This window comes from Pseudopodoces humilis, chromosome 28 (assembly GCF_049639895.1).
Source record: "Pseudopodoces humilis isolate 2021_Gansu_Grassland_sample_001 chromosome 28, ASM4963989v1, whole genome shotgun sequence".
Classification (NCBI taxonomy): domain Eukaryota; kingdom Metazoa; phylum Chordata; class Aves; order Passeriformes; family Paridae; genus Pseudopodoces; species Pseudopodoces humilis.
This window is the reverse complement of record NC_142227.1, coordinates 3,873,156-3,894,517: the sequence shown is the minus strand read 5'-3', so window position 1 is coordinate 3,894,517 and position 21,362 is coordinate 3,873,156. Positions and strand designations below refer to the sequence as shown.

General features: G+C 52.9%; 1 protein-coding gene across 1 annotated transcript in view; it reads left to right on the top strand.

Moving 5' to 3' along the window:
- Positions 1-21,362, top strand: part of MUC16 (mucin 16, cell surface associated) — a 49,189-nt gene that overhangs the window by 6,569 nt on the left and 21,258 nt on the right. Inside the window, exons 3-26 of the mRNA XM_088067603.1 lie at positions 481-1,095; positions 3,610-4,686; positions 6,291-6,470; positions 7,188-9,654; positions 12,012-12,747; positions 13,885-13,991; positions 14,671-14,845; positions 14,956-14,982; positions 15,220-15,365; positions 16,756-16,823; positions 17,219-17,391; positions 17,502-17,528; positions 17,763-17,908; positions 18,019-18,086; positions 18,482-18,654; positions 18,765-18,791; positions 19,026-19,171; positions 19,282-19,349; positions 19,745-19,917; positions 20,028-20,054; positions 20,289-20,434; positions 20,542-20,609; positions 21,005-21,177; positions 21,288-21,314. Of these exons, the coding sequence (XP_087923729.1) occupies positions 481-1,095; positions 3,610-4,686; positions 6,291-6,470; positions 7,188-9,654; positions 12,012-12,747; positions 13,885-13,991; positions 14,671-14,845; positions 14,956-14,982; positions 15,220-15,365; positions 16,756-16,823; positions 17,219-17,391; positions 17,502-17,528; positions 17,763-17,908; positions 18,019-18,086; positions 18,482-18,654; positions 18,765-18,791; positions 19,026-19,171; positions 19,282-19,349; positions 19,745-19,917; positions 20,028-20,054; positions 20,289-20,434; positions 20,542-20,609; positions 21,005-21,177; positions 21,288-21,314 (7,040 nt within the window). The remainder of the gene's footprint in view (positions 1-480; positions 1,096-3,609; positions 4,687-6,290; positions 6,471-7,187; positions 9,655-12,011; positions 12,748-13,884; positions 13,992-14,670; positions 14,846-14,955; positions 14,983-15,219; positions 15,366-16,755; positions 16,824-17,218; positions 17,392-17,501; positions 17,529-17,762; positions 17,909-18,018; positions 18,087-18,481; positions 18,655-18,764; positions 18,792-19,025; positions 19,172-19,281; positions 19,350-19,744; positions 19,918-20,027; positions 20,055-20,288; positions 20,435-20,541; positions 20,610-21,004; positions 21,178-21,287; positions 21,315-21,362) is intronic.

Genomic DNA, 21,362 nt, shown 5'->3' with positions numbered 1-21,362 from the left:
TTCTGCCATGACCTCTTCTCTTCCTCTGAGCTCTACTCCAGAGATCACTTCCCCAACACTCAGCACAACTGTACCCATCACCAGCACCATGTTTGAGTCGACCTCTACTTCTGCAACTCTGCCCACATCCACCGTTGAGTCCACCACTGTGTCCACCACCAGCAGGACTGAAGGCAGCACCTCGGCTCTGGAGTCCACATCTGTGCCTGAGTCTGTGACTTCAGCTTCTTCTGTTGTGACAGAGACGTCTCCACATGTGACAACCTCCACAATGTTATCGAGCACAGCAGAAAGCTCCAGCCTGAGGACTTCAGCCTCCTCTCCCATCCAATCCAGCCCTGCTGCAATATCCCCTGTTGACTTAATCCCCATCCCGGTGACAGAGATAAGAGCGGCGACCACCACTGTCCTTGCACAAACGGCGTCCTCTGCTCCTGGGACAAGCCCAACTTCTGCCATGACCTCTTCTCTTCCTCTGAGCTCTACTCCAGAGATCACTTCCCCAACACTCAGCACAACTGTACCCATCACCAGCACCATGTTTGAGTCGACCTCTACTTCTGCAACTCTGCCCACATCCACCGTTGAGTCCACCACCAGCAGGACTGAAGGCAGCACCTCGGCTCTGGAGTCCACATCTGTGCCTGAGTCTGTGACTTCAGCTTCTTCTGTTGTGACAGAGACGTCTCCACATGTGACAACCTCCACAATGTTGTCGAGCACAGCAGAAAGCTCCAGCCTGAGGACTTCAGCCACCACTCCAATCCAATCCAGCCCTGCTGAAACATCCACTCTTAGCCTGGTGACCACAGAAGCATCAGAAAAAACTGCAACCCCCACTGTCCTTGCACAAACATCATCCTCTGTTCCTGGGACAAGCCCAACTTCTGCCATGACCTCTTCTCTTCCTCTGAGCTCTACTCCAGAGATCACTTCCCCAACACTCAGCACAACTGTACCCATCACCAGCACCATGTTTGAGTCGACCTCTACTTCTGCAACTCTGCCCACATCCACCGTTGAGTCCACCACTGTGTCCACCACCAGCAGGACTGAAGGCAGCACCTCGGCTCTGGAGTCCACATCTGTGCCTGAGTCTGTGACTTCAGCTTCTTCTGTTGTGACAGAGACGTCTCCACATGTGACAACCTCCACAATGTTATCGAGCACAGCAGAAAGCTCCAGCCTGAGGACTTCAGCCTCCTCTCCCATCCAATCCAGCCCTGCTGCAATATCCCCTGTTGACTTAATCCCCATCCCGGTGACAGAGATAAGAGCGGCGACCACCACTGTCCTTGCACAAACGGCGTCCTCTGCTCCTGGGACAAGCCCAACTTCTGCCATGACCTCTTCTCTTCCTCTGAGCTCTACTCCAGAGATCACTTCCCCAACACTCAGCACAACTGTACCCATCACCAGCACCATGTTTGAGTCGACCTCTACTTCTGCAACTCTGCCCACATCCACCGTTGAGTCCACCACTGTGTCCACCACCAGCAGGACTGAAGGCAGCACCTCGGCTCTGGAGTCCACATCTGTGCCTGAGTCTGTGACTTCAGCTTCTTCTGTTGTGACAGAGACGTCTCCACATGTGACAACCTCCACAATGTTGTCGAGCACAGCAGAAAGCTCCAGCCTGAGGACTTCAGCCACCACTCCAATCCAATCCAGCCCTGCTGAAACATCCACTCTTAGCCTGGTGACCACTGAAGCATCAGAAAAAACTGCAACCACCACTGTCCTTGCACAAACATCATCCTCTGTTCCTGGGACAAGCCCAACTTCTGCCATGACCTCTTCTCTTCCTCTGAGCTCTACTCCAGAGATCACTTCCCCAACACTCAGCACAACTGTACCCATCACCAGCACCATGTTTGAGTCGACCTCTACTTCTGCAACTCTGCCCACATCCACCGTTGAGTCCACCACTGTGTCCACCACCAGCAGGACTGAAGGCAGCACCTCGGCTCTGGAGTCCACATCTGTGCCTGAGTCTGTGACTTCAGCTTCTTCTGTTGTGACAGAGACGTCTCCACATGTGACAACCTCCACAATGTTATCGAGCACAGCAGAAAGCTCCAGCCTGAGGACTTCAGCCTCCTCTCCCATCCAATCCAGCCCTGCTGCAATATCCCCTGTTGACTTAATCCCCATCCCGGTGACAGAGATAAGAGCGGCGACCACCACTGTCCTTGCACAAACGGCGTCCTCTGCTCCTGGGACAAGCCCAACTTCTGCCATGACCTCTTCTCTTCCTCTGAGCTCTACTCCAGAGATCACTTCCCCAACACTCAGCACAACTGTACCCATCACCAGCACCATGTTTGAGTCGACCTCTACTTCTGCAACTCTGCCCACATCCACCGTTGAGTCCACCACTGTGTCCACCACCAGCAGGACTGAAGGCAGCACCTCGGCTCTGGAGTCCACATCTGTGCCTGAGTCTGTGACTTCAGCTTCTTCTGTTGTGACAGAGACGTCTCCACATGTGACAACCTCCACAATGTTGTCGAGCACAGCAGAAAGCTCCAGCCTGAGGACTTCAGCCACCACTCCAATCCAATCCAGCCCTGCTGAAACATCCACTCTTAGCCTGGTGACCACAGAAGCATCCGAAAAAACTGCAACCACCACTGTCCTTGCACAAACATCATCCTCTGTTCCTGGGACAAGCCCAACTTCTGCCATGACCTCTTCTCTTCCTCTGAGCTCTACTCCAGAGATCACTTCCCCAACACTCAGCACAACTGTACCCATCACCAGCACCATGTTTGAGTCGACCTCTACTTCTGCAACTCTGCCCACATCCACCGTTGAGTCCACCACTGTGTCCACCACCAGCAGGACTGAAGGCAGCACCTCGGCTCTGGAGTCCACATCTGTGCCTGAGTCTGTGACTTCAGCTTCTTCTGTTGTGACAGAGACGTCTCCACATGTGACAACCTCCACAATGTTATCGAGCACAGCAGAAAGCTCCAGCCTGAGGACTTCAGCCACCACTCCAATCCAATCCAGCCCTGCTGCAATATCCCCTGTTGACTTAATCCCCATCCCGGTGACAGAGATAAGAGCGGCGACCACCACTGTCCTTGCACAAACGGCGTCCTCTGCTCCTGGGACAAGCCCAACTTCTGCCATGACCTCTTCTCTTCCTCTGAGCTCTACTCCAGAGATCACTTCCCCAACACTCAGCACAACTGTACCCATCACCAGCACCATGTTTGAGTCGACCTCTACTTCTGCAACTCTGCCCACATCCACCGTTGAGTCCACCACTGTGTCCACCACCAGCAGGACTGAAGGCAGCACCTCGGCTCTGGAGTCCACATCTGTGCCTGAGTCTGTGACTTCAGCTTCTTCTGTTGTGACAGAGACGTCTCCACATGTGACAACCTCCACAATGTTATCGAGCACAGCAGAAAGCTCCAGCCTGAGGACTTCAGCCTCCTCTCCCATCCAATCCAGCCCTGCTGCAATATCCCCTGTTGACTTAATCCCCATCCCGGTGACAGAGATAAGAGCGGCGACCACCACTGTCCTTGCACAAACGGCGTCCTCTGCTCCTGGGACAAGCCCAACTTCTGCCATGACCTCTTCTCTTCCTCTGAGCTCTACTCCAGAGATCACTTCCCCAACACTCAGCACAACTGTACCCATCACCAGCACCATGTTTGAGTCGACCTCTACTTCTGCAACTCTGCCCACATCCACCGTTGAGTCCACCACTGTGTCCACCACCAGCAGGACTGAAGGCAGCACCTCGGCTCTGGAGTCCACATCTGTGCCTGAGTCTGTGACTTCAGCTTCTTCTGTTGTGACAGAGACGTCTCCACTTGTGACAACCTCCACAATGTTGTCAAGCACAGCAGAAAGCTCCAGCCTGAGGACTTCAGCCACCACTCCAATCCAATCCAGCCCTGCTGAAACATCCACTCTTAGCCTGGTGACCACAGAAGCATCCGAAAAAACTGCAACCACCACTGTCCTTGCACAAACATCATCCTCTGTTCCTGGGACAAGCCCAACTTCTGCCATGACCTCTTCTCTTCCTCTGAGCTCTACTCCAGAGATCACTTCCCCAACACTCAGCACAACTGTACCCATCACCAGCACCATGTTTGAGTCGACCTCTACTTCTGCAACTCTGCCCACATCCACCGTTGAGTCCACCACTGTGTCCACCACCAGCAGGACTGAAGGCAGCACCTCGGCTCTGGAGTCCACATCTGTGCCTGAGTCTGTGACTTCAGCTTCTTCTGTTGTGACAGAGACGTCTCCACATGTGACAACCTCCACAATGTTGTCGAGCACAGCAGAAAGCTCCAGCCTGAGGACTTCAGCCACCACTCCAATCCAATCCAGCCCTGCTGCAACATCCACTGTTGACTTAATCCACATCGAAGCATCAGAGATAAGAGCGGCAACCACCACTGTCCTTGCACAAACGGCGTCCTCTGCTCCTGGGACAAGCCCAACTTCTGCCATGACCTCTTCTCTTCCTCTGAGCTCTACTCCAGAGATCACTTCCCCAACACTCAGCACAACTGTACCCATCACCAGCACCATGTTTGAGTCGACCTCTACTTCTGCAACTCTGCCCACATCCACCGTTGAGTCCACCACTGTGTCCACCACCAGCAGGACTGAAGGCAGCACCTCGGCTCTGGAGTCCACATCTGTGCCTGAGTCTGTGACTTCAGCTTCTTCTGTTGTGACAGAGACGTCTCCACATGTGACAACCTCCACAATGTTGTCGAGCACAGCAGAAAGCTCCAGCCTGAGGACTTCAGCCTCCTCTCCCATCCAATCCAGCCCTGCTGCAATATCCCCTGTTGACTTAATCCCCATCCCGGTGACAGAGATAAGAGCGGCAACCACCACTGTCCTTGCACAAACGGCGTCCTCTGCTCCTGGGACAAGCCCAACTTCTGCCATGACCTCTTCTCTTCCTCTGAGCTCTACTCCAGAGATCACTTCCCCAACACTCAGCACAACTGTACCCATCACCAGCACCATGTTTGAGTCGACCTCTACTTCTGCAACTCTGCCCACATCCACCGTTGAGTCCACCACTGTGTCCACCACCAGCAGGACTGAAGGCAGCACCTCGGCTCTGGAGTCCACATCTGTGCCTGAGTCTGTGACTTCAGCTTCTTCTGTTGTGACAGAGACGTCTCCACTTGTGACAACCTCCACAATGTTGTCGAGCACAGCAGAAAGCTCCAGCCTGAGGACTTCAGCCACCACTCCAATCCAATCCAGCCCTGCTGAAACATCCACTCTTAGCCAGGTGACCACAGAAGCATCAGAAACAACCGCAACCCCCACTCTCCTTGCACAAACATCATCCTCTGTTCCTGGGACAAGCCCAACTTCTGCCATGACCTCTTCTCTTCCTCTGAGCTCTACTCCAGAGATCACTTCCCCAACACTCAGCACAACTGTACCCATCACCAGCACCATGTTTGAGTCGACCTCTACTTCTGCAACTCTGCCCACATCCACCGTTGAGTCCACCACTGTGTCCACCACCAGCAGGACTGAAGGCAGCACCTCGGCTCTGGAGTCCACATCTGTGCCTGAGTCTGTGACTTCAGCTTCTTCTGTTGTGACAGAGACGTCTCCACATGTGACAACCTCCACAATGTTATCGAGCACAGCAGAAAGCTCCAGCCTGAGGACTTCAGCCTCCTCTCCCATCCAATCCAGCCCTGCTGCAATATCCCCTGTTGACTTAATCCCCATCCCGGTGACAGAGATAAGAGCGGCGACCACCACTGTCCTTGCACAAACGGCGTCCTCTGCTCCTGGGACAAGCCCAACTTCTGCCATGACCTCTTCTCTTCCTCTGAGCTCTACTCCAGAGATCACTTCCCCAACACTCAGCACAACTGTACCCATCACCAGCACCATGTTTGAGTCGACCTCTACTTCTGCAACTCTGCCCACATCCACCGTTGAGTCCACCACCAGCAGGACTGAAGGCAGCACCTCGGCTCTGGAGTCCACATCTGTGCCTGAGTCTGTGACTTCAGCTTCTTCTGTTGTGACAGAGACGTCTCCACATGTGACAACCTCCACAATGTTGTCGAGCACAGCAGAAAGCTCCAGCCTGAGGACTTCAGCCACCACTCCCAATCCAATCCAGCCCTGCTGAAACATCCACTGTTAGCCTGGTGACCACAGAAGCATCAGAAAAGAGCGGCGACCACCACTGTCCTTGCACAAACATCATCCTCTGTTCCTGGGACAAGCCCAACTTCTGCCATGACCTCTTCTCTTCCTCTGAGCTCTACTCCAGAGATCACTTCCCCAACACTCAGCACAACTGTACCCATCACCAGCACCATGTTTGAGTCGACCTCTACTTCTGCAACTCTGCCCACATCCACCGTTGAGTCCACCACTGTGTCCACCACCAGCAGGACTGAAGGCAGCACCTCGGCTCTGGAGTCCACATCTGTGCCTGAGTCTGTGACTTCAGCTTCTTCTGTTGTGACAGAGACGTCTCCACTTGTGACAACCTCCACAATGTTGTCGAGCACAGCAGAAAGCTCCAGCCTGAGGACTTCAGCCACCACTCCAATCCAATCCAGCCCTGCTGAAACATCCACTCTTAGCCAGGTGACCACTGAAGCATCAGAAACAACCGCAACCACCACTGTCCTTGCACAAACATCATCCTCTGTTCCTGGGACAAGCCCAACTTCTGCCATGACCTCTTCTCTTCCTCTGAGCTCTACTCCAGAGATCACTTCCCCAACACTCAGCACAACTGTACCCATCACCAGCACCATGTTTGAGTCGACCTCTACTTCTGCAACTCTGCCCACATCCACCGTTGAGTCCACCACTGTGTCCACCACCAGCAGGACTGAAGGCAGCACCTCGGCTCTGGAGTCCACATCTGTGCCTGAGTCTGTGACTTCAGCTTCTTCTGTTGTGACAGAGACGTCTCCACATGTGACAACCTCCACAATGTTGTCGAGCACAGCAGAAAGCTCCAGCCTGAGGACTTCAGCCTCCTCTCCCATCCAATCCAGCCCTGCTGCAATATCCCCTGTTGACTTAATCCCCATCCCGGTGACAGAGATAAGAGCGGCGACCACCACTGTCCTTGCACAAACGGCGTCCTCTGCTCCTGGGACAAGCCCAACTTCTGCCATGACCTCTTCTCTTCCTCTGAGCTCTACTCCAGAGATCACTTCCCCAACACTCAGCACAACTGTACCCATCACCAGCACCATGTTTGAGTCGACCTCTACTTCTGCAACTCTGCCCACATCCACCGTTGAGTCCACCACTGTGTCCACCACCAGCAGGACTGAAGGCAGCACCTCGGCTCTGGAGTCCACATCTGTGCCTGAGTCTGTGACTTCAGCTTCTTCTGTTGTGACAGAGACGTCTCCACTTGTGACAACCTCCACAATGTTATCAAGCACAGCAGAAAGCTCCAGCCTGAGGACTTCAGCCACCACTCCAATCCAATCCAGCCCTGCTGAAACATCCACTCTTAGCCTGGTGACCACAGAAGCATCAGAAACAACCGCAACCACCACTGTCCTTGCACAAACATCATCCTCTGTTCCTGGGACAAGCCCAACTTCTGCCATGACCTCTTCTCTTCCTCTGAGCTCTACTCCAGAGATCACTTCCCCAACACTCAGCACAACTGTACCCATCACCAGCACCATGTTTGAGTCGACCTCTACTTCTGCAACTCTGCCCACATCCACCGTTGAGTCCACCACTGTGTCCACCACCAGCAGGACTGAAGGCAGCACCTCGGCTCTGGAGTCCACATCTGTGCCTGAGTCTGTGACTTCAGCTTCTTCTGTTGTGACAGAGACGTCTCCACATGTGACAACCTCCACAATGTTATCGAGCACAGCAGAAAGCTCCAGCCTGAGGACTTCAGCCTCCACTCCCATCCAATCCAGCCCTGCTGCAATATCCCCTGTTGACTTAATCCCCATCCCGGTGACAGAGATAAGAGCGGCGACCACCACTGTCCTTGCACAAACGGCGTCCTCTGCTCCTGGGACAAGCCCAACTTCTGCCATGACCTCTTCTCTTCCTCTGAGCTCTACTCCAGAGATCACTTCCCCAACACTCAGCACAACTGTACCCATCACCAGCACCATGTTTGAGTCGACCTCTACTTCTGCAACTCTGCCCACATCCACCGTTGAGTCCACCACTGTGTCCACCACCAGCAGGACTGAAGGCAGCACCTCGGCTCTGGAGTCCACATCTGTGCCTGAGTCTGTGACTTCAGCTTCTTCTGTTGTGACAGAGACGTCTCCACTTGTGACAACCTCCACAATGTTGTCGAGCACAGCAGAAAGCTCCAGCCTGAGGACTTCAGCCACCACTCCAATCCAATCCAGCCCTGCTGAAACATCCACTCTTAGCCTGGTGACCACAGAAGCATCAGAAACAACCGCAACCACCACTGTCCTTGCACAAACATCATCCTCTGTTCCTGGGACAAGCCCAACTTCTGCCATGACCTCTTCTCTTCCTCTGAGCTCTACTCCAGAGATCACTTCCCCAACACTCAGCACAACTGTACCCATCACCAGCACCATGTTTGAGTCGACCTCTACTTCTGCAACTCTGCCCACATCCACCGTTGAGTCCACCACTGTGTCCACCACCAGCAGGACTGAAGGCAGCACCTCGGCTCTGGAGTCCACATCTGTGCCTGAGTCTGTGACTTCAGCTTCTTCTGTTGTGACAGAGACGTCTCCACTTGTGACAACCTCCACAATGTTGTCGAGCACAGCAGAAAGCTCCAGCCTGAGGACTTCAGCCACCACTCCAATCCAATCCAGCCCTGCTGCAATATCCCCTGTTGACTTAATCCCCATCCCGGTGACAGAGATAAGAGCGGCGACCACCACTGTTCTTGCACAAACGGCGTCCTCTGCTCCTGGGACAAGCCCAACTTCTGCCATGACCTCTTCTCTTCCTCTGAGCTCTACTCCAGAGATCACTTCCCCAACACTCAGCACAACTGTACCCATCACCAGCACCATGTTTGAGTCGACCTCTACTTCTGCAACTCTGCCCACATCCACCGTTGAGTCCACCACTGTGTCCACCACCAGCAGGACTGAAGGCAGCACCTCGGCTCTGGAGTCCACATCTGTGCCTGAGTCTGTGACTTCAGCTTCTTCTGTTGTGACAGAGACGTCTCCACTTGTGACAACCTCCACAATGTTATCGAGCACAGCAGAAAGCTCCAGCCTGAGGACTTCAGCCACCACTCCAATCCAATCCAGCCCTGCTGAAACATCCACTCTTAGCCAGGTGACCACAGAAGCATCAGAAACAACCACAACCACCACTGTCCTTGCACAAACATCATCCTCTGTTCCTGGGACAAGCCCAACTTCTGCCATGACCTCTTCTCTTCCTCTGAGCTCTACTCCAGAGATCACTTCCCCAACACTCAGCACAACTGTACCCATCACCAGCACCATGTTTGAGTCGACCTCTACTTCTGCAACTCTGCCCACATCCACCGTTGAGTCCACCACTGTGTCCACCACCAGCAGGACTGAAGGCAGCACCTCGGCTCTGGAGTCCACATCTGTGCCTGAGTCTGTGACTTCAGCTTCTTCTGTTGTGACAGAGACGTCTCCACATGTGACAACCTCCACAATGTTATCGAGCACAGCAGAAAGCTCCAGCCTGAGGACTTCAGCCTCCTCTCCCATCCAATCCAGCCCTGCTGCAATATCCCCTGTTGACTTAATCCCCATCCCGGTGACAGAGATAAGAGCGGCGACCACCACTGTTCTTGCACAAACGGCGTCCTCTGCTCCTGGGACAAGCCCAACTTCTGCCATGACCTCTTCTCTTCCTCTGAGCTCTACTCCAGAGATCACTTCCCCAACACTCAGCACAACTGTACCCATCACCAGCACCATGTTTGAGTCGACCTCTACTTCTGCAACTCTGCCCACATCCACCGTTGAGTCCACCACTGTGTCCACCACCAGCAGGACTGAAGGCAGCACCTCGGCTCTGGAGTCCACATCTGTGCCTGAGTCTGTGACTTCAGCTTCTTCTGTTGTGACAGAGACGTCTCCACTTGTGACAACCTCCACAATGTTGTCGAGCACAGCAGAAAGCTCCAGCCTGAGGACTTCAGCCACCACTCCAATCCAATCCAGCCCTGCTGAAACATCCACTCTTAGCCTGGTGACCACAGAAGCATCAGAAACAACCGCAACCACCACTGTTCTTGCACAAACGGCGTCCTCTGCTCCTGGGACAAGCCCAACTTCTGCCATGACCTCTTCTCTTCCTCTGAGCTCTACTCCAGAGATCACTTCCCCAACACTCAGCACAACTGTACCCATCACCAGCACCATGTTTGAGTCGACCTCTACTTCTGCAACTCTGCCCACATCCACCGTTGAGTCCACCACTGTGTCCACCACCAGCAGGACTGAAGGCAGCACCTCGGCTGTGGAGTCCACATCTGTGCCTGAGTCTGTGACTTCAGCTTCTTCTGTTGTGACAGAGACGTCTCCACATGTGACAACCTCCACAATGTTATCGAGCACAGCAGAAAGCTCCAGCCTGAGGACTTCAGCCACCACTCCAATCCAATCCATCCTGCTGCAATATCCCCTGTTGACTTAATCCCCATCCCGGTGACAGAGATAAGAGCGGCGACCACCACTGTTCTTGCACAAACGGCGTCCTCTGCTCCTGGGACAAGCCCAACTTCTGCCATGACCTCTTTTCTTCCTCTGAGCTCTACTCCAGAGATCACTTCCCCAACACTCAGCACAACTGTACCCATCACCAGCACCATGTTTGAGTCGACCTCTACTTCTGCAACTCTGCCCACATCCACCGTTGAGTCCACCACTGTGTCCACCACCAGCAGGACTGAAGGCAGCACCTCGGCTCTGGAGTCCACATCTGTGCCTGAGTCTGTGACTTCAGCTTCTTCTGTTGTGACAGAGACGTCTCCACTTGTGACAACCTCCACAATGTTATCAAGCACAGCAGAAAGCTCCAGCCTGAGGACTTCAGCCACCACTCCAATCCAATCCAGCCCTGCTGAAACATCCACTCTTAGCCAGGTGACCACTGAAGCATCAGAAACAACCGCAACCACCACTGTCCTTGCACAAACATCATCCTCTGTTCCTGGGACAAGCCCAACTTCTGCCATGACCTCTTCTCTTTCTCTGAGCTCTACTCCAGAGATCACTTCCCCAACACTCAGCAGAACTGCACCCATCACCAGCACCATGTTTGAGTCGACCTCTACTTCTGCAACTCTGCCCACATCCACCGTTGAGTCCACCACTGTGTCCACCACCACCAGGACTGAAGGCAGCACCTCAGCTGTGGAGTCCACATCTGTGCCTGAGTCTGTGACTTCAGCTTCTTCTGTTGTGACAGAGACGTCTCCACATGTGACAACCTCCACAATGTTATCGAGCACAGCAGAAAGCTCCAGCCTGAGGACTTCAGCCTCCACTCCCATCCAATCCAGCCCTGCTGCAATATCCCCTGTTGACTTAATCCCCATCCCGGTGACAGAGATAAGAGCGGCGACCACCACTGTTCTTGCACAAACGGCGTCCTTCCCTGCTCCTGGGACAAGCCCAACTTCTTTGCCCATGACCTCTTCTCTTTCCTCTGAGCTCTACTCCAGGGATCACTTCCCCAACACTCAGCACAACCTGTACCCATCACCAGCACCATGTTTGAGTCGACCTCTACTTCTGCAACTCTGCCCCACATTCCACCATTGAGTCCCCACCACCAGCAGGACTGAAGGCAGCACCTCGGCTCTGGAGTCCACATCTGTGCCTGAGTACCCCCCCCCCTGTGACTTCAGCTTCTTCTGTTGTGACAGAGACGTCTCCACATGTGACAACCTCCACAATGTTGTCGAGCACAGCAGAAAGCTCCAGCCTGAGGACTTCAGCCACCACTCCAATCCAATCCAGCCCTGCTGAAACATCCACTCTTAGCCTGGTGACCACAGAAGCATCAGAAACAACCGCAACCACCACTGTTCTTGCACAAACGGCGTCCTCTGCTCCTGGGACAAGCCCAACTTCTGCCATGACCTCTTCTCTTCCTCTGAGCTCTACTCCAGAGATCACTTCCCCAACACTCAGCACAACTGTACCCATCACCAGCACCATGTTTTTGAGTCGACCTCTACTTCTGCAACTCTGAGGCCACATCCACGCACCGTTGAGTCCACCACCACCAGGACTGAAGGCAGCACCTCGGCTGTGGAGTCCACATCTGTGCCTGAGTCTGTGACTTCAGCTTCTTCTGTTGTGACAGAGACGTCTCCACTTGTGACAACCTCCACAATGTTGTCGAGCACAGCAGAAAGCTCCAGCCTGAGGACTTCAGCCACCACTCCAATCCAATCCAGCCCTGCTGAAACATCCACTCTTAGCCTGGTGACCACTGAAGCATCAGAAAAAACCGCAACCACCACTGTTCTTGCACAAACGGCCTCCTCTGCTCCTGGGAGAAGCCCAACTTCTGCCATGACCTCTTCTCTTCCTCTGAGCTCTACTCCAGAGATCACTTCCCCAACACTCAGCACAACTGCACCCATCACCAGCACCATGTTTGAGATAGCCTCTACTGCTGCTGCTCAGGTCACATACACTGTTGAGTCCACCACTGTGTCCACCACCATCATGTCTGACGTCACCACTTCTGCATTCCAGTCTACCGTACAACGTGAGTCTTTAGCTTCAGCCTCTTCGCTTTGGCCAGAGACCTCTCCACTTGCGACAGGCTCTACAGTTTTTTCCAGATCAGAATATTCGAGCACATCTCCTGTAATGACGTCTTCCCAGCTTCTTTTCTCTAACTTTCGTCCAGTTCCTGCAAAGACATCTTGCACATCTTTTCTTGGTCTCAATAGCACAGCACATTTCCAAACATCAATATTACCTCATAGTACTCTTGGTGTCAAACCCAGTAATTTCTAATACTCATGAAAATTGAATAAGTTTGTTCAATTTTTTTCTCTTGAATAGTAGATTTAGTACACCTTTGTTTGTTTTTTTTTAAATCCCATGATGTCTAAAGACTGCCTTTCTAAATATATTTTTTCAATTGTTCCTTTATTTTGTTATTTTTTTTGCAATGATCATTACCGTATCATCTGAAATGTGACTGCATCATATGACTGCTTTTTATTTTTTTTAAATTAGGTAACCATTCAGGTATTTTTGTAATGTGGTCTATTGTTTGCCTACATTGACATTGTCAATTAAAGGGCATAAAATGCCCAAGTGGTTTATTTTTCTCCAATGCAAATTCGTAGTTATCAGTGCTGGAATACAAAGTATTCCACTGGAAAATTATACTAGTATAATATTGAGATAATCGTTTAACAGGTATATAATTATCTATATATCCATATATTGATACCTAATATCTGGAAAAATTAAAATAAAAAAAATCTTAATATATGCGTTTTAACAGGAGAAGTAAACAATCATAATTCAGATGAGGAATAAAAAACCCACAACATTGAATAAAGAACAAGGAAAAAAGTGGCATGGATGGGGAACCCCATGACAGCCAGGAGTGAACTCTGAACTCTATGATTAATTATCCAGAGCCTTGACACAACTGTATCTCTTTCTCTACCTCCCTTGTGGAAAAAAATTGAAATAAACCCCCTCCCTCCAAAAAAATTTTTTTTTTTTTTCCCAATTGCAATTCCCCCCAAAAAAAACAAAAAATAAACCCCACCCTTTTTTTTTTTTGCATATAAAGATCTATTTCTATAATGACAGTTTTATTAATGTATATCATAATCTGAGCCTCTTGCCCATTGTCATTCCCCCTTTGTGCTTCTTCCAGCTCCCACCCAGCCACCAACAACGACAGCTGCTGCCATTGAGCGTTTCACCGTCAACTTCACCATCACCAACCTTCCCTACACTTCCGACCTGGAGAATCCTGACTCAGCCCCCCCCCCCCAGCCACCAAGTTCCCCCCCCCCCAAAGAAAAAAAGCTTGTATTTTAATTAATAAAACCTCAAAGGGTTTTGAACACATTGTAAGTGGGCCTGCACTGGGAAATTGTCTTGTCCTCCCTGGGGTTCCCCCCCACACTTAGAAGAACAGTGTGATTGCCATGCCTTAACTGTGACAACCATTTCCCTTGGCAGCTGGACCGCCCTGCTGAAGGAAAGCAGCATTGGCCCTGTTTTCCAAGGATGTGAGACAACAGACTTCAGGTATGAGTGTCCCTCCAGTGTGCCTCTCTGTGCCCTTGCTTATGTATGTGGCCAGTCATGGTCTTGTTCTCGCCACCTTTATGGAGCAAGGACATTCTCCATCCATCCCAGGATCTTCTTCCGAATGCACCTCATGCTTAGATGTCCCGGTCCCCCTCATTTCCTGCATTCCCCACTTCAAGCAGGGAAGGCCCAAAAGTTCTTGTTCAGCCCTCTGCTTCCTAAATATGCCAAGGCTGTTATTGAAGGTGCAGATCAGGCGTACAGCTACACCAAACACATACTCCAATTTTGGAAAGACAAATGTTAAATCACCACTCTGAAATGACCACGGCAGTTCCATGATGCAAGATTGAGAAGAAAAAAGGCAGAGGAGGGTGCTGAGGGAGGTCCCTGTGTTTTGCAGGCCAGGCAGCCACAGGGACGCGACCCGGGTGGACGCCGTGTGCACCTACAGCAAGGAGGCCTCGGCTGCGCCTTTGGACAGGGTGGGGCTGTACCACCAAGTGAGCAACAAGACCACAGAGGCAACACCCAGCTGGGCCCCTACAGCCTGGACAAGGACAGCCTCTACGTCAACGGTGACTGAGGCTCCTCCCTCGGCCTCCTCTGCTCTGCCAAGGCAGCCCTCGCCCAGTGCTGCCCCTGGCCCACATCCAGCTCCTGACCCTCTGTCTCTCTCTTTTCCCAGGATACAACGAGCAGCCAGTGCTGACCAGTGAGTACCTTGCAGGAGTGGGATGGGATGTGAAGGCAGCAAAGGGCTCACTGATGAGCCTTTCCTCAAGCAGAGGAGGCTGAGGGCTTGTGCTTGGGCTTCCTGGATAGGGGCAGGAATTCTTCCAGCCTTTCCCATGGAGAGCAGGGATGGCTGTATGACCTCTATGGTTTTCCAAGCACAGCCTTGACATCTTGGGTTTTGCCTCTTTTCCTTCCCCCTTTGTGCTTCTTCCAGCTCCCACCCAGCCACCAACAACGACAGCTGCTGCCCTTGAGTGTTTCACCATCAACTTCACCATCACCAACCTTCCCTACACTTCCAACCTGGAGAATCCTGACTCAGCCAAGTTCAAAGCTACTCAAAGGGTTATGAACACCTTGGTAAGTGGGCCTGCACTGGGAAATTGTCTTGTCCTCCCCTAGCTCTCCCTCCACTTAGAGAAAATCAGTGTGATTGCCATGCCTTAACTGTGACACCATTTCCCTTTCCCTTGGCAGCTGGACCGCCTGCCTGAAGGAAAGCAGCATTGGCCCTGTTTTCCAAGGATGTGAGACAACAGACTTCAGGTATGAGTGTCCCTCCAGTGTGCCTCTCTGTGCCCTTGCTTATGTATGTGGGCCAGTCATGGTCTTGTTCTCCACCTTTATGGAGCAAGGACATTCTCCATCCATCCCAGGATCTTCTTCCTAATGCACCTCATGCTTAGATGTCCCTCTCATTTCCTGCATTCCCCACTTCAAGCAGGGAAGGCCCAAAAGTTCATGCAGGCCCTCTGCTTCCTAAATATGCCAAGGCTGTTATTGAAGGTGCAGATCAGTGTACGGCTACAAAACACATACTCCAATTTTGGAAAGACGAATGTTAAATCACCACTCTGAGATGACCACGGCAGTTCCATGATGCAAGATTGAGAAGAAAAAAGGCAGAGGAGGGTGCTGAGGGAGGTCCCTGTGTTTTGCAGGCCAGGCAGCCACAGGGACGAGACCCGGGTGGACGCCGTGTGCACCTACAGCAAGGAGGCCCTCGGCTGCGCCTTTGGACGAGGGTGGGGGCTGTACCACCAAGTGAGCAACAAGACCAGAGGCATCACCCAGCTGGGCCCCTACAGCCTGGACAAGGACAGCCTCTAACGTCAACGGTGACTGAGGCTCCTCTCCTCGGCCTCCTCTGCTCTGCCAAGGCAGCCCTCGCCCAGTGCTGCCCCTGGCCCCACATCCAGCTCCTGACCCTCTGTCTCTCTCTTTTCCCAGGATACAACGAGCAGCCAGTGCTGACCAGTGAGTAACCTTGCAGGAGTGGGATGGGGTGTGAAGGCAGCAAAGGGCTCACTGAGGCTTTCCTCAAGCAGAGGAGGCTGAGGGCTTGTGCTTTGGGCTTCCTGGATAGGGGCAGGGAATTCTTCCAGCCTTTCCCATGGAGAGCAGGGATGGCTGGATGACCTCTATGGTTTTTTCCAAGCACAGCCTTGACATCTTGGGTTTTGCCTCTTTTCCTTCCCCCTTTGTGCTTCTTCCAGCTCCCACCCAGCCACCAACAACGACAGCTGCTGCCCTTGGGCGTTTCACCGTCAACTTCCCCATCACCAACCTTCCCTACCCTTCCCACCTGGAGGATCCTGACTCAGCCAAAGTTCAAAGCTACTCAAGGGGTTATGAACCCCTGGGTAAGGGGGCCTGCACTGGAAAATTGTCTTGTCCTCCCTGGGTTCCCCACACTTAGAAGAACAGTGTGATTGCCATGCCTTAACTGTGACACCATTTCCCTTGGCAGCTGGACCGCCTGCTGAAGGAAAGCAGCATTGGCCCTGTTTTCCAAGGATGTGAGACAACAGACTTCAGGTATGAGTGTCCCTCCAGTGTGCCTCTCTGTGCCCTTGCTTATGTATGTGGGCCAGTCATGGTCTTGTTCTCCACCTTTATGGAGCAAGGACATTCTCCGTCCATCCCAGGATCTTCTTCCTAATGCACCTCGTGCTTAGATGTCCCTCTAATTTCCTGCATTCCCCACTTCAAGCAGGGAAGGCCCAAAAGTTCTTGCAGGCCCTCTGCTTCCTAAATATGCCAAGGCTGTTACTGAAGGTGCAGATCAGTGTACGGCTACAAAACACATACTCCAATTTTGGAAAGACGAATGTTAAATCACCACTCTGAGATGACCACGGCAGTTCCATGATGCAAGATTGAGAAGAAAAAAGGCAGAGGAGGGTGCTGAGGGAGGTCCCTGTGTTTTGCAGGCCAGGCAGCCACAGGGACGAGACCCGGGTGGACGCCGTGTGCACCTACAGCAAGGAGGCCTCGGCTGCGCCTTTGGACAGGGTGGGGCTGTACCACCAAGTGAGCAACAAGACCAGAGGCATCACCCAGCTGGGCCCCTACAGCCTGGACAAGGACAGCCTCTACGTCAACGGTGACTGAGGCTCCTCCCTCGGCCTCCTCTGCTCTGCCAAGGCAGCCCTCGCCCAGTGCTGCCCCTGGCCCACATCCAGCTCCTGACCCTCTGTCTCTCTCTTTTCCCAGGATACAACGAGCAGCCAGTGCTGACCAGTGAGTACCTTGCAGGAGTGGGATGGGATGTGAAGGCAGCAAAGGGCTCACTGAGGCTTTCCTCAAGCAGAGGAGGCTGAGGGCTTGTGCTTGGGCTTCCTGGATAGGGGCAGGAATTCTTCCAGCCTTTCCCATGGAGAGCAGGGATGGCTGGATGACCTCTATGGTTTTCCAAGCACAGCCTTGACATCTTGGGTTTTGCCTCTTTTCCTTCCCCCTTTGTGCTTCTTCCAGCTCCCACCCAGCCACCAACAACGACAGCTGCTGCCCTTGAGCGTTTCACCATCAACTTCACCATCACCAACCTTCCCTACACTTCCGACCTGGAGAATCCTGACTCAGCCAAGTTCAAAGCTACTCAAAGGGTTATGAACACCTTGGTAAGTGGGCCTGCACTGGGAAATTGTCTTGTCTTCCCTAGGCTCCCTCCACTTAGAGGAAAATCAGTGTGATTGCCATGCCTTAACTGTGACACCATTTCCCTTGGCAGCTGGACCGCCTGCTGAAGGAAAGCAGCATTGGCCCTGTTTTCCAAGGATGTGAGACAACAGACTTCAGGTATGAGTGTCCCTCCAGTGTGCCTCTCTGTGCCCTTGCTTATGTATGTGGGCCAGTCATGGTCTTGTTCTCCACCTTTATGGAGCAAGGACATTCTCCATCCATCCCAGGATCTTCTTCCGAATGCACCTCATGCTTAGATGTCCCCCTCATTTCCTGCATTCCCCACTTCAAGCAGGGAAGGCCCAAAAGTTCTTGCAGGCCCTCTGCTTCCTAAATATGCCAAGGCTGTTATTGAAGGTGCAGATCAGTGTACGGCTACAAAACACATACTCCAATTTTGGAAAGACGAATGTTAAATCACCACTCTGAGATGACCACGGCAGTTCCATGACCCATGGTCAAGAGGAAAAAAGGCAGAGGAGGGTGCTGAGGGAGGTCCCTGTGTTTTGCAGGCCAGGCAGCCACAGGGACGAGACCCGGGTGGACGCCGTGTGCACCTACAGCAAGGAGGCCTCGGCTGCGCCTTTGGACAGGGTGGGGCTGTACCACCAAGTGAGCAACAAGACCAGAGGCATCACCCAGCTGGGCCCCTACAGCCTGGACAAGGACAGCCTCTACGTCAACGGTGACTGAGGCTCCTCCCTCGGCCTCCTCTGCTCTGCCAAGGCAGCCCTCGCCCAGTGCTGCCCCTGGCCCACATCCAGCTCCTGACCCTCTGTCTCTCTCTTTTCCCAGGATACAACGAGCAGCCAGTGCTGACCAGTGAGTACCTTGCAGGAGTGGGATGGGATGTGAAGGCAGCAAAGGGCTCACTGAGGCTTTCCTCAAGCAGAGGAGGCTGAGGGCTTGTGCTTGGGCTTCCTGGATAGGGGCAGGAATTCTTCCAGCCTTTCCCATGGAGAGCAGGGATGGCTGGATGACCTCTATGGTTTTCCAAGCACAGCCTTGACATCTTGGGTTTTGCCTCTTTTCCTTCCCCCTTTGTGCTTCTTCCAGCTCCCACCCAGCCACCAACAACGACAGCTGCTGCCATTGAGCGTTTCACCGTCAACTTCACCATCACCAACCTTCCCTACACTTCCAACCTGGAGAATCCTGACTCAGCCAAATTCAAAGCTACTCAAAGGGTTATGAACACCTTGGTAAGTGGGCCTGCACTGGGAAATTGTCTTGTCCTCCCTGGGTTCCCTCCACTTAGAGGAAAATCAGTGTGATTGCCATGCCTTAACTGTGACACCATTTCCCTTGGCAGCTGGACCGCCTGCTGAAGGAAAGCAGCATTGGCCCTGTTTTCCAAGGATGTGAGACAACAGACTTCAGGTATGAGTGTCCCTCCAGTGTGCCTCTCTGTGCCCTTGCTTATGTATGTGGGCCAGTCATGGTCTTGTTCTCCACCTTTATGGAGCAAGGACATTCTCCGTCCATCCCAGGATCTTCTTCCGAATGCACCTCATGCTTAGATGTCCCCCTCATTTCCTGCATTCCCCACTTCAAGCAGGGAAGGCCCAAAAGTTCATGCAGGCCCTCTGCTTCCTAAATATGGCAAGGCTGTTATTGAAGGTGCAGATCAGTGTACGGCTACAAAACACATACTCCAATTTTGGAAAGACGAATGTTAAATCACCACTCTGAAATGACCACGGCAGTTCCATGATGCAAGATTGAGAAGAAAAAAGGCAGAGGAGGGTGCTGAGGGAGGTCCCTGTGTTTTGCAGGCCAGGCAGCCACAGGGACGAGACCCGGGTGGACGCCGTGTGCACCTACAGCAAGGAGGCCTCGGCTGCGCCTTTGGACAGGGTGGGGCTGTACCACCAAGTGAGCAACAAGACCAGAGGCATCACCCAGCTGGGCCCCTACAGCCTGGACAAGGACAGCCTCTACGTCAACGGTGACTGAGGCTCCTCCCTCGGCCTCCTCTGCTCTGCCAAGGCAGCCCTCGCCCAGTGCTGCCCCTGGCCCACATCCAGCTCCTGACCCTCTGTCTCTCTCTTTTCCCAGGATACAACGAGCAGCCAGTGCTGACCAGTGAGTACCTTGCAGGAGTGGGATGGGGTGTGAAGGCAGCAAAGGGCTCACTGAGGCTTTCCTCAAGCAGAGGAGGCTGAGGGCTTGTGCTTGGGCTTCCTGGATAGGGGCAGGAATTCTTCCAGCCTTTCCCATGGAGAGCAGGGATGGCTGGATGACCTCTATGGTTTTCCAAGCACAGCCTTGACATCTTGGGTTTTGCCTCTTTTCCTTCCCCCTTTGTGCTTCTTCCAGCTCCCACCCAGCCACCAACAACGACAGCTGCTGCCATTGAGCGTTTCACCGTCAACTTCACCATCACCAACCTTCCCTACACTTCCGACCTGGAGAATCCTGACTCAGCCAAATTCAAAGCTACTCAAAGGGTTATGAACACCTTGGTAAGTGGGCCTGCACTGGGAAATTGTCTTGTCCTCCCTGGGTTCCCCACACTTAGAAGAACAGTGTGATTGCCATGCCTTAACTGTGACACCATTTCCCTTGGCAGCTGGACCGCCTGCTGAAGGAAAGCAGCATTGGCCCTGTTTTCCAAGGATGTGAGACAACAGACTTCAGGTATGAGTGTCCCTCCAGTGTGCCTCTCTGTGCCCTTGCTTATGTATGTGGGCCAGTCATGGTCTTGTTCTCCACCTTTATGGAGCAAGGACATTCTCCATCCATCCCAGGATCTTCTTCCGAATGCACCTCATGCTTAGATGTCCCCCTCATTTCCTGCATTCCCCACTTCAAGCAGGGAAGGCCCAAAAGTTCTTGCAGGCCCTCTGCTTCCTAAATATGCCAAGGCTGTTATTGAAGGTGCAGATCAGTGTACAGCTACAAAACACATACTCCAATTTTGGAAAGACAAATGTTAAATCACCACTCTGAAATGACCACGGCAGTTCCATGATGCAAGATTGAGAAGAAAAAAGGCAGAGGAGGGTGCTGAGGGAGGTCCCTGTGTTTTGCAGGCCAGGCAGCCACAGGGACGAGACCCGGGTGGACGCCGTGTGCACCTACAGCAAGGAGGCCTCGGCTGCGCCTTTGGACAGGGTGGGGCTGTACCACCAAGTGAGCAACAAGACCAGAGGCATCACCCAGCTGGGCCCCTACAGCCTGGACAAGGACAGCCTCTACGTCAACGGTGACTGAGGCTCCTCTCTCGGCCTCCTCTGCTCTGCCAAGGCAGCCCTCGCCCAGTGCTGCCCCTGGCCCACATCCAGCTCCTGACCCTCTGTCTCTCTCTTTTCCCAGGATACAACGAGCAGCCAGTGCTGACCAGTGAGTACCTTGCAGGAGTGGGATGGGATGTGAAGGCAGCAAAGGGCT